Source organism: Heteronotia binoei, chromosome 14 (genome assembly GCF_032191835.1).
Source record: "Heteronotia binoei isolate CCM8104 ecotype False Entrance Well chromosome 14, APGP_CSIRO_Hbin_v1, whole genome shotgun sequence".
Classification (NCBI taxonomy): Eukaryota; Metazoa; Chordata; class Lepidosauria; order Squamata; family Gekkonidae; genus Heteronotia; species Heteronotia binoei.
In genome coordinates, this window is record NC_083236.1 from 34,644,269 (window position 1) to 34,656,678 (window position 12,410).

The following is a 12,410-nucleotide window of genomic DNA, read 5'->3' on the forward strand; positions in this document are numbered from 1 at the left end:
TAGCTTTCGCTGCAGAGCCATCCTCGGAGGGCTCTCATCCAAGTACTGACCTTGCTTAGCTTCCAAGATCTGAAAAGACTGGGCTATTCCAGGGGTGGCCATAAGCACCATAACTACCACAGACACATTCTTTGGAAGCCAATAAGCTTTTTGAAAATGGGTGTACCAGGTGGGGTCTTTGACCACCGAGGCTTCTGATTGACCACTGGGGATCTGATTGCAAAGATTTTAACAAAACATTGGTTTGGCTGCAGCTGCCACCACAGCTCAAGGATCTTCACTGTGTGAGGGGAAATAAGCCGGGCAGCCAGTGCAGTGGCTGTTTTTGCTTCCTGTGGCAGCCATTTTGTGGCTGCGCCCACTATGCTGTGCCAGAATTCCAAAGGCTCAGAAAGGTTGGGGAACCTTGTGCAGCAGGAGGAGGTGGTGGTGAAGGAGGAAGATAAGCGCTTTATACCCCACCATTCACTTAAGAGTCTCAGAGTGACTTACAACCTCCTTCCCTGTGAGGTAGGTGGGGTTCAGAGAGCTCTGAGAGAACTGCTCTTTCAAGAACAGCTCTGAGAGAACTGTGACTTACTCAAGGTCACTCAGCAGGTGCATGTGGAGGAGTGGAGAATCAGACCCAGTTCTCCAGATTAGAGTCTGCACTCCTAACCTCTACACTAAACTGGCTTTCTCAAACTGAATGCAGGTTGTGGTGATGGAAAGTGCTGTCAAGTCACTGTTGGCTTATGAATCATGACGACGCCTGGTGGGGTTTTCAAGGCAAGAGATGTTCAGAGGTGGTTTGCCAATGCCTGCCTCTGTGCACACGCCATCCAAATACTAACTAGGGCCCACTCTACTTAGCTTCCAAGATCTGACAAAATCGGGCTAGCCTGGGCAAATACAGGTACTCCATGATAAATTGAGTGCTGTCTCCATCACAATGCCGTCCTTGAAAGCTTCAGTAAATAGCAGCTGATCCCTCCTTCCCCAAACATGGTAATACTTTGAACTCCATCCAGGAGACTTTTCCACAATTCCTCTTGTTGGATTTTTCAAAATCACTGTCAGCAGCACATGAATTATTCTGACACCTCAACTCTTCAGCCCCTCTGGCTGAGTATGGTCTGGGTGCTTAAAACAGATGAGCTAATTTAATTAAAGTATTGATTTAATAAAGGTGTTCAGTATTGTGGGCAAAAGTTTCTGAACGTCAGGTAAGCAGCATTTCTTTTCAACTGATACACTTTGGATGGAGCCCTGGAATACAAGACAGCCAGGCAGGCGTACTGATTGGAGCAGTGGACAAGTATCCATGAGATTCAGGTTCAGGTAACTACGCTGCATTGGAAGCTTGCTGGCTGACCAATTGCACACTCTCAGCCTAGCCTGATCCTCAAAGAAAGAGTTGCATCTTGGACACTGATGATGAAATAGCTGGTTTTCAGGGCTGTAGCCAGCAGGGGGGGTCCCACAGGGGCGGTGCCCCCTATAGAATCTGCAGCCCCCCCACCCAATCTTCCCTTTCACTGATAGGGAAGATTGGGTCGGGGTGCTGCAGATTCTACAGGGGCTGCCCTGTGGGCCCCCCTGCTGGTTTTTTCATTCATGTTTTTAGGTCATAGTTGGATCTGCAGCAACCCCACCGAGCACAGAACATAGCTGCAGTCTTGGGCACCAGGATAAAAGCTAAGCTGGGCAGGAAGGATTATTTATTTATTTGATTTGGTTTATATCCTGTCCTCCCCGCTGAAGCAGGCTCAGGGCGGCTCACAACATGTGGCATACAATAAAACATTTACATTAAAAAGCATTAAAAACAGTTTTAAAACAATTTGGTGCTAGTTTCAGTATAGATTAAGATGGCATTCAATGATCTTAAGCATCCACTAGATCTAACATCTCAGTAATGGAGGGCAACATCTCAGTTAAACGCTAATTAAAACTGTGTCATCTTACAAGCCTTGCAGAATGGGGGAAAGGTCCCTCAAGGCTCTGACCTCCTCAGGCAGTTGGTTCCACCAGTGAGGGGCGGCAACTGGGAAGGCTCTTTCTCATGTTGTTTTCAGTCTGTTTTGGCTTGGAATGTCACCATGGCCTTCCTCATCCCACCATTTTTCTTGCCAGGCACTTTTTTGCTGCTTCATGTGCATGGAAATACTCCATCTGGAGCAGCAAAAATGAGATAACCAACCCTATCCCCCGTGCCTTTTCTGTGAATGGGAACGGGGATGTTCCAAGACTGAACAGGCTCTCTTTTATTTATTAACAGACATTCCCCACAGAAAAAAAGAGGAAACAGAGTTGGGTCTAGAGAATCCAAACCCAATGCTAGTTTGGTAGGGTTGCCAGGTCCCGTTCAAGAAATATCTGGGGACTTTGGGGGTGGTGCCAGGAGACATTGGGGGTGGAGCCAGGAGCAAGGTTGTGACAAGCATAATTGAACTCCAAAGGAAGTTCTGGCCATCACATTTAAAGTGACCAAACACCTTTTAAATGCCTTCCCTCCATTAGAAATAATGAATGGGGTACCTTCTTTTGGGGCTCATAGAATTGGACCCTCTGGTCCAATCCTTTTGAAACTTGGAAGGTGTTTTGAGGAGAGGCATAGGATGCTACACTGCAAATTTGGTGCTCCTACCTCAAAAGACAGCCCCCCCCCAGAGCCCCAGATACCTGCAGATCAATTCTTCATTATACCCTATGGGAATTGGTGTCCATAGGGAATAATGGAGTGCCCAGTAGACACTCCCCTCCCCCCATTTTCTGATGACCCTGAAGCAGGGGGGGGGCTCCAAACCAGGGGATCCCCTGCCCCCACTTGGGGATTGGCAGCTCTATAGCTTGGCCTGTGTCAAGTCACTGGGTTTAGGAGAGCTTGCTTTACCTTCTTTCTAGAGGTTTATTCCATCACGTAATGAGAGTTAACACATTTACAAGCTTGATTATTTGAACAGACAGGACAGACCACAATATTATAGCGATTTTTCACTGCAGCTGCTAAACCTGCATCCTAATCCCAGGAAGTGGAGCATAAACTATTTAATTTGGCCTTCAGTACTTTTTTAAAAGCAAACTCTTGCTCCAAGGGAAAAGGAGCTGAAAAACCACAATGTTTTAAAGAAAGTAGTTTAAAAGAGCTTTCTCTTCCCATCTGGCAAAGAAAACTTTGACTTTCAAAAGCTTACACCCCAAACATTTTGTTGGTCTCTAAGGTTCTATTGAACTCAAGTCTAGCTTTTATTTTCCCATCATTCCTACCACACTTCTTTGTCCCTCTATCCCCTCTAGTCAAACAGGTTCTGCAGGTTTGTAAAGCTACATGAAAGCCTATTAAACTTGTTTGCCTCAGGCCAAAGAGGGATGTGTGTACAGGTGGTTAGCATAGTAGTCCTTTCAAACTGTTTTTTTTGGTCTCTTTGGAAAACCCATCATGCTTTTTGAAGCCTGGATGTGACTTTAAATTATATGTGAGGGGTTTTTTGCCTGGAGTCCCTAATGGATCTCCTCCTGAGGAAGCGCCCTAATAGGCCATGCTTAATTATGAACCATTATTATTAGGGAGTGAACTGCATCCCTATACAAAACATTCATGATCTGTCAGCAAGCTGCAATCCGCACAACTGAACATTTAACGAACCATTCACCTGCATCTGAACAGTTCACATACGCTTGATTGAGCAAAGAAAGCGCATTCTCACACAGCTCCCCCCACCCCGCACTGCTTTTATATCATTAACATTTCACAGTTAGTGAATTTACGGACCTTGTGAAATGTCACCAGGAACTGTCCAGATCTGGAACAGTTAGATAGTGTATGTCTCAAGGCTGCATGGTTTGTTATCTCTGTTTTATTGGCCCATCACACTTCCATGGCTGGTGTTTGTTAACAAGGAAAACAAATGAACTGTTTAGATTCGGAATAATTTCTTCATATGCACTTCTGCAATGCCTCATGGGAGTTGTAGTTCAGGAACTGGCCTATTGCTCCCTAAGGAGCTGTGTGACTCCTGTCTTGCAGATATCACCTCTCTTTGTGTGTGAAAGGCCTATTATGCTGCTCCAGTTCATCTGTGTGAGGTAAGGCAGAATTAGAGCCACTTTGTTATTCTTATTTATTTCAGGAAGAGCTGCCCGTGACTCAGCAGCAACTTAGGCTGGAAAGCCTGCAAAAACAGCTACAGCACAGGTGTGAAGCTACTCCCATGGAGTTTTAATTGAACTCTCAGCAAAAAAACATTTAAGTGAGAGATATGAATCAGATGCAAGCAAGCAGCTCAGTCGTATTAAGTTCAAATGCTGGTCATAGTACTGTAGGTGGCACTCTAGGAACTTCCCCTATTCTTTGTGGTACTGCCTATAGAGACTCAAGGAAATTCCTAAAAAATCATTATGGGGGGCATTTTTTCTCTCACTCCTCAGGATGGGAGATGGGGGAACTGTGAAGTCTTCTTGGGAGCCCTACCCACCCTAAATTCCATGGGGGGAAATAATATAAACATATGTTTAAATGAATGTCAATAGGATTATTCATTTAAAAACACACCCCGCATATCCAGTATGTGGCTGCTGAGTAGGATTGCTAATCCCCAGGTGGGGACAGGTGATCCCCCAGTTTGGAGGCCCTTCCCCCACTTCAGAATCATCATAAAGCGGAGGGGTGGAATGTCTGCTGGCCACTCCATTATTCCCTATGGAGATCGATTCCCATAAGGTATAATGGATAATTGATCTGTGGGAATCTGGGACTCCAGATAGGCTTTTTTTTTTTTTTTAGGTAGAGGCACCAAATTTTCCACACAGCATCCGGTGCCTCTCTTCAAAACAATTCCCAAGTTTAAAAAAGATTGGACCAGGGGATCCAATTCTGTGAGCCCCCCCAAAGAAGGTGACCCTATCCTCCATTATTTCCTATGAAAGGAAGGCATTTAAAAGGAGCATGGTCCCTTTAAATGTGATTGCCAGAACTCCTTTTGGAGTTCAATCATGCTTGTCGCACCTTTGCTACTGGCTCCACCCCCAAAGTCCCCAGATATTTCCTGAGTCGGACTTGGCAACCCTCCTGCTGAGGCAGCTTCCACACACAATATTAAAAGAATCCAGTCTTGCTGGCTTGTATGCGACCACTCCCCTCAACCAAGTCTGGAGCCTTCCCTCAGCCAGAACAGACTTCCTCCAATCGAAAAGTTGCAGAGGAAGCCTTCAGTCTTGGCTGGGCAGAGTGATAGGGTACAAACCGATTTTTATAAAAGATTTTCCCTATCCTATTTTTAGAACATCAAGCCATTTAGATGCCAGAGCAGTTCTCCTGACTGATTTCTTGGAAATCCCACTTTATTCAGTGGAACTTCCTACCAGGAATGTGTGCATAAGGTAGGGTTACCATATTTTGAAAAGCAAAAAAGAAGAAGAGATTGGATTTATACCCCCCCTTCACTCCAAGTCTCAGAGCAGCTTACAATCTCCTTCCCTTCTTCTCCCTACAACAGATACTCTGTGAGGTAGGTGGGGCTGAGAGAGCTCTTACAGAAACTGCTCTTGAGAGAACAGCTCTGACAGAGTTGTGACTGACCCAAGGTCATACCAGCAGGTACATATGGCAGAGTGGGGAACCAAACCCAGTTCTCCCAGATTAGAGTCTGTGCTCTTAACCACTACACCAAACTGGTTCTCAACTGGCGGACATATTTCCCAACTGACTACTTGAAACAAGTGATCATTGTGACAAACCTCATTTTTTAATATCCCTACTATTTACACTGTGATAATTGCTACTAACTAGAAATACTCCTAACCTTCCAACCCAAAAAGACATTTTCATCAGTTTTTTTTTGAAGTCCCAAAGCAGATGAACACACAAAAAAAGTAGACATCCTCAAAAAAGAGGGCATCTGGTAACCCTACATAAGGTAGCTCTGTTGGAACCATACCCTTTCGCAGCGCATATTTCATTTTCCAGCTTGCCTGCAAAACACACATGCTCTTCAGTTCCTTAAACCTAACTTAAACTAACCCAGAAGAACAAATGGTGGAAGGGGTTGTCGGATGGACACCACAGTGAATGAATTTTGCCAATTCAGTTGCTGGCTGCAGCAAACAATTTCTGCTTTTCAGAAGGACCTGCAAGATGTTGTTAAATTTGCACTTACCCCATGAACAGCCAGTTTTAGACGGCACCGGTTTTGTAATTAACCATTTCTCTACACTGATTCTGCAATGCTTTTTAAAAAAATATAGACACCACAGTGCCTTCCCACAGGTTTGTTGCAAACAATATCTCTTTCTCCTATCTAGTCCAGCATTTGCGGAGCTCCTGAAGCATGCACTTTTCTTCTATTACTGAAGGCCCAGGTCATTTTGTTTTACAAAAAGATGGCAAGGAGACATGCTCAATGAACTGACATTGATTCTAAAGGTGTGTTAGTCTCTTGTTGCAAAATTAAGCAGGAGTCCGTAGCACCTTGAAGACAAACCCAATTTATTCCATTATAAGAGTTTGTGAGTCAGAACGCAATTCTTGGGATACAGTGAAGTGTGCTTCCATTTATCTGAAAAAGTAAGTTCTCACAAAAGCTTATGCTGGAATAAATGCAGTTCATCTTTAAGGTGCCACTGGGCTTCTGTTTAATTATGCCTGCAATGGTGACTTGTACAGAGGTATCTGCTTTAGGGGGAGCTTGCTTGTGGTGCATCACTGCATCAAGTACGACTGGATCACTTTCTGTACAGACGGACAGCCCCCACAGTAGACAGACTCCAAGAAGGCACACTCAGAACTTCATTTACTTATTTCTTGCAAGACACACTTTGGGAATGGCCAGTCTTTATTTTCAAGCCCAACTCCGAGTCTGAATGAATGGACTGTACGAGTCCCCCACAGCGAAGTTCATAAAACTATAAGCATTTCTTAAAGGGTACATTTCAAAAAGAAAAGGCTAGCATGATCCTTGATGCAAAAGTTGCAAGGTTTATCTGAAACAGGTGCAGGATCAGCTAGCTAAAATAGCACTTGGATAAAAATAGCACGAGTTGCTGAAGTACAAAAGGGTTTGCAGGCTGCTAACAAAACACTGATTCTTTCCTTCACTGATACAGTGTGCTGGAGTGAGGGGGGAGGAGAACTGACAGATGCTCTTTCTGTGTGATCACTTGGATCCATCGTGCCAGAGAACAGCATTAACAGAGAGTGCCAGTGAAGTTATCAATTCTTCTGTGTCCCCATAAGGTTTTGTGAGTCGAAGCTCCCCTCATCAGATACAAAGGGAGTTGACAAAGGGAGCTTTAACTCTTAGAAATTTACACCCTGGAGATCTCATTGGTCCCTATGGTGCTACTGGATCTTGCTCCTCTACTGCAGACCAACATGGTCACCCTCCTGAAACTACCTATATGATGATATACAATGATGACAAAAAGTGTCCTCAAGTCGTAGCTGTCTTCTTATGGAGACTGTGGATTTTCAAGGCAAGAGATATTCATAAGAACATAAGAGAAGCCATGTTAGATCAGGCCAATGGCCCATCCAGTCCAACACTCTGTGTCACACAGCAGCCAAATATATATATATATATATATATATATATATATATATATATATATATACACACACACACATACACACTGTGGCTAATAGCCACTGATGGACCTCTGCTCCATATTTTTATCTAACCCCCTCTTGAAGGTGGCCATGCTTGTGGCCGCCACCACCTCCTGTGGCAGTGAATTCCACATGTTAATCACCCTTTGGGTGAAGAAGTACTTCCTTTTATCCGTTTTAACCTGTCTGCTCAGCAATTTCATCGAATGCCCACGAGTTCTCGTATTGTGAGAAAGGGAGAAAAGTACTTCTTTCTCTACTTTCTCCATCCCATGCATTATCTTGTAAACCTCTATCATGTCACCCCTCAGTCAGGTAGTTCACCCTTGCCGGCCTCCACATGGCAATCCTGGACTTCTTTGATGGTCTCCCATCCAAATGCCTGCCAGGGCTGACCCAGCATAGCTTCTCAGATCTGATGAGATCAGGCTAGCCTGGACTCCCAGACTTCTTTGATGAGCAAGTTTTTATCTGCTGATTTTTATCTGTGAATCTTATCTGCTTACTGCTTTGGAGATTAGTGTGTCAGTTCTTTACAGGGAGGGAACTGCAGAAAGGAGGGAGGGAGAGATGTCAAATTCTGTCGTGAAAATCTCCTTGAACTTGGCCCATTGAAAACACAAACCAGCACCAGCCCTGCAATCAAGCCCATTTGCCCTGATTAAACAACCAACTACGATCGGCACTTCCTAAGCACCCATTGATTAAAGGGCATAATTTCGAAGTGCCTCCCCTTGAGTTTTATTGAAGAGTTCCACCAGTAATGCAAGACATTTTCATTGCAGTGCATTGAATCCACTAAAGACCCTTCTAAATGAAATGAATCTGGAGGAGAAATCCTCTCTGCTCCCCACCTGCAATCTGAGCAGCAGCTACAGACTCCTACAGTTTTGAGCCACGCTCCACCTCAGTGCCGTATTCTCTCTCCAGCTGCCATGGAGGAGGGAGGTCAGAAAATGTGATTCCAGTAAAAAGAGTTGTTTTTTAAAAAGTTCAGTTTTATGTCTTCTCTTCTTGAGCAGAGGGTGAAATCAACAAATGCAACCCTCTCATTCCCCTCATATCCCTTCCTACTGTGTTGCTCCATACAGAGCGTGACTCTGTCACTGGGAGATGATCTTGTCCTACCCTGCAGGGTTGTTGCAAAGAACGTACACAAACCATCTAAAATGTTACATGAATGCTAATCATCATTGCTATATCAATGGGAGTGAGTTCTCTTCAACCGCGGGGGTGAGCTGTATGACCAAGGGTTGGACTGTAATTTCCAAGACCCGGGTTCAAATCCCCACACAGCCACACAGTTCGCTGGACGACCTTGGTCCAGTCACCAGCCACTCCAACGCAGTCCACACCCCAGGGCTGCTGCAGGGATAAAGGGGGGGGGGCGTGCATATATCACTCTGGATATGATAAAATGTTTTGGATGGTCTTGAAGATCCAGAGCAGAGGGTCTGTTGGGATGTCTCCCTGGAAGCTGGCAATTAGAAGCAGCTCAGTCCTTTCTTTCCCCCATCCTGCCTATCTGAGAATTAAGGATCTCCACTGCCCATTAACACTAATGACGGAGTGGCTTTGGAACAGATAGCCGAAGAAAGACAAGTCCCTGATCCCTTAATGGGATGTTGGAAGGTTCCCAACTCTGCCCAGCCAGGCAGATTCCAACACTCAAGCTTGCCTGAGACCCACCCCCTCCTGCCTCGGAAGCCTTGACTGTAAGGTTGCCAACTGCTCCCCCCCTCCCCTGGAGAGCTCCGGTGCTTTTAAGAGATCCTCGAGATGCAGTCGTTTAGCGGCTGAAGCTTTTCTGGTCCAAAGATGGAAAGCACTGGACCCCTTCATTGCTTTTCAACAGCAAGCCACTGAAAATCCAGAGATGGGGGGGGGGGGGGGGGTTGGGAACCTTTCCATACCGCTGTCCCCCATGACTATAGTTTCTTCAGGGGGTGCTGAAAAGTGCCCTGCGTGTTGTACTCAAGGCTAAGTCCCACTGTATTCAGCCAGGTAAGCGTGCCTAGCTTGGAGTGAACTTCAGCCCTGTGTCGGTCAAGCATGCCCCTCTAAGCTCTGGAGCCCAAACTGGATCAAAGCCTTTCCCCCACTCCTCCTCCTTCCAAGCGCCTTCTGCCTTTGGCATGCAGGGCCGGGATCTGCTGGGAGGGGGCGGGGCGGGGGGAGACCCTCTCCCAGGCGCCCGCCGAAGAAGAGCCTGGCTAGATCACAATCTCTCCTAGCCGGCTGAGAAGCGAACCAACCCGGCAAGGCAAGCAGGAGTCTCTCCGCCCCTCCCCGAGCCGCGGAGATAGACTGCCTCTGCACAAGGAGGCTCCACCGCCGGCGTCTCCCAGGGCCGCGCCTTCTTTCCCGCCTAGCCAGAGAGTCGCGGACCGCGGAAAGGCGGGGGGGGGGGGGGTGTCTCAGGTCTTGCAAGACTCCAAGCCGCCTGGCAACTGCGAGGGGTCGGGGAATTGGGGGAGGGGAGGGGGTCGGCGTGGCCCATTCCATTCTTATTCCTTTGGCTTCTCCCAGCTGCAGCTGCCCCGTGGGGGGCGGCCAAGCCCCCCTCGCCTGGGCGCCGGTCGGCGGGAGCCTCTCTCTTGGCAGTTCAGCCGAGCTGGGCTGGGCTGGGGGGGGGGGGGAGCGGGGAGGCAAATCGGGGCTGCAAACGCCGCTTGTTCCCAAAAGAGAGAGGGGCAAACTCACGTCCAAGATGACGGAGGCGCCTTTCCTCTGCTCGGGGAGGCAGGCGGCCTCCTGCAGGAGCTCCCGGTCGGCGAGGAGGGTCTGGTCGCTCATCTTGGTGACGATCCAGCGGAGGAGCCCGTCCAGCCCGCCGAGCTGCGGCTGCTGTTTGCGGAGGAGCCTGTGGACGCTCTCCCGGCAGTAGCGCGCCGCTTGCTCACACATCTTTTACGGGAGCCTTCATGCTGGAGCCGGGGGTATTCCCTCCCACCCGGGCGGCGGCGGCGGCAACCCGGCGGCAGCCTCAGCCCCCCCCCTCCTCCTGGCACGCTCTCTCGCTGGAGCTGGGGGGGGGGCGCTCCCCAAGGAACGGGGCGCGGGGGGGGGGGGAGAAGCCTCCCAGAAGAAGAGGGGCGGGAATGAAGAGGTTGGGGCGCTCCAGCTCGCCGCCGGCGGAGGAAGATCTACTACAAAGCCCTGCACCCGAGGAGCCTACAGTGGGGCTTTGAGAGAGACAGAGTTAGGAGGAGCAGAGCACAGAGCCTGGGCCCCTCAGTCCTTGTGCAAGTTTGTTGAACTATTTAGGCACATGCACAGCGTTCCCTCTAAGCTGAGTTGGCGTGAGCTAGCTCACAAAGCTTTAGCCTCCAGCGCCCACATTTTTATCTTAGCTCAGGAAGAAGGATGACCCCCCAGGGCACACTCATTTATGCAGGAGCTCACAGCTTTAATGCCAGGAGCTCACAGAGTAGAATTTTTGATCACAAGACTCTGCAGCTTAGAGGAACCTTGTGCATACATGCAAAAGTAGAGGGGCAGATATCTATCTATCTATCTATCTATCTATCTATCTATCTATCTATCTATCTATCTATCTATCTATCTATCTATCTATCTATCTATCTATCTATCTATCTATCGATATATAGACACAATCACTGAAATCAGTGTTCCCTCTAAACAGAGTTAGTGTGGACTAGCTCACAGTTTTTTTAGCCTCCAGCTCACACATTTTTGTCTCAGCTCAGGAAAAATGGCCCCCAGAGCAAGCTAATGTATGCAGTGGCTCACAACTTTAATACCAGTAGCTCATGAAATAGAATTTTTGCTCACAGGACTCCATACCTTAGAGGGAGTATATTTTTCCTCTCCAATGGGGACCTCAAACAGCTTACAGCATGTTCCCCCTCCTCCATTGTACCCTGGCACCAACCCTGCCAGGCAGGATGAGGAGTGAGTTGCTGGCCCGAGGTCACCCAGCCAGTTTCCATGGCACAGTGGGAATTTGAACCTGGAGCTAGTCTGCTGCTGAGCACCAGACCATGCTACCCCCACCCCCAATTTTACAAGATGGGAACCTGGAAAGAACCCTGAGGGGCTGAGGTTGATTTTTTTTTTAATCTTTTTGAAGGCACTCAGGATGGGCTGTCACCTCTTTTGCTTGATCCTCATGACAGCCCTGCCAGGTAGTCTAGGCAGAGAGAGAGCATTCATGGCTGTGTAGATTTGAGGACCAACAAAGAAAATAAGAATGATAGGAACTGTTATAATAAGAATGATAGGAACTGTTTCAAAAAGATCTCTGCCCCTGGCTTTGAGGAAGCTTTGAAAGGAGCATCCAGCCCAAAACCTCAGCTTGGAGAGGGGCCGTGGCTCAGTGTTTAGAGCATCTGCTTGGCATGCCCGAAGGTCCCAGGTTCAATTCCCACATCTCCAGTTAAAAGAATAGCAGTAGGTGATTTGAATGACCTCTGCCTGGGACCCTGGAGAGCTGCTGCCAGTCAGAGTAGACAATATTGACACCCCTGATCTAGATTATGCATCAACACTTGTTGCTTCACATAGCAACGCATGGATTTGGGTTCATATTTTCTTTCTTGGTCCTTGTTTTCCCATACTGGCAATTGATGACTTAGCTCCTCCTTAAATCTCCCACTCCACAGGGCAACAAAGAAAGACACTGCCATGTTCAGGGGCTAGATGAGCAACTTGCCTCCCTATATTGTGAGTTTTTTAACCAAGCAGGTGGAAGAGGATTATTTTAATAGCCAAAACTGTCTTGACCATGAGCAGTCAAATGCTATAGCAGCCCATCCTTGCATTCTCTTCCATGTGCTGAAGGGTAGAAAGGGTTTTTATGGGG

The 12,410-nt window shown here is 47.5% G+C and overlaps 1 protein-coding gene across 1 annotated transcript in view; it reads right to left on the minus strand.

Moving 5' to 3' along the window:
- The window catches only part of NECAB2 (N-terminal EF-hand calcium binding protein 2), a 263,854-nt gene extending 253,291 nt beyond the window's left edge, over positions 1 to 10,563 (minus strand). Inside the window, exon 1 of the mRNA XM_060253951.1 lies at positions 10,289 to 10,563. Coding sequence (XP_060109934.1) covers positions 10,289 to 10,492 — 204 coding nt within the window. The 5' untranslated portion in view covers positions 10,493 to 10,563. The remainder of the gene's footprint in view (positions 1 to 10,288) is intronic.
- Between the last annotated feature and the right edge of the window lie 1,847 nt (positions 10,564 to 12,410).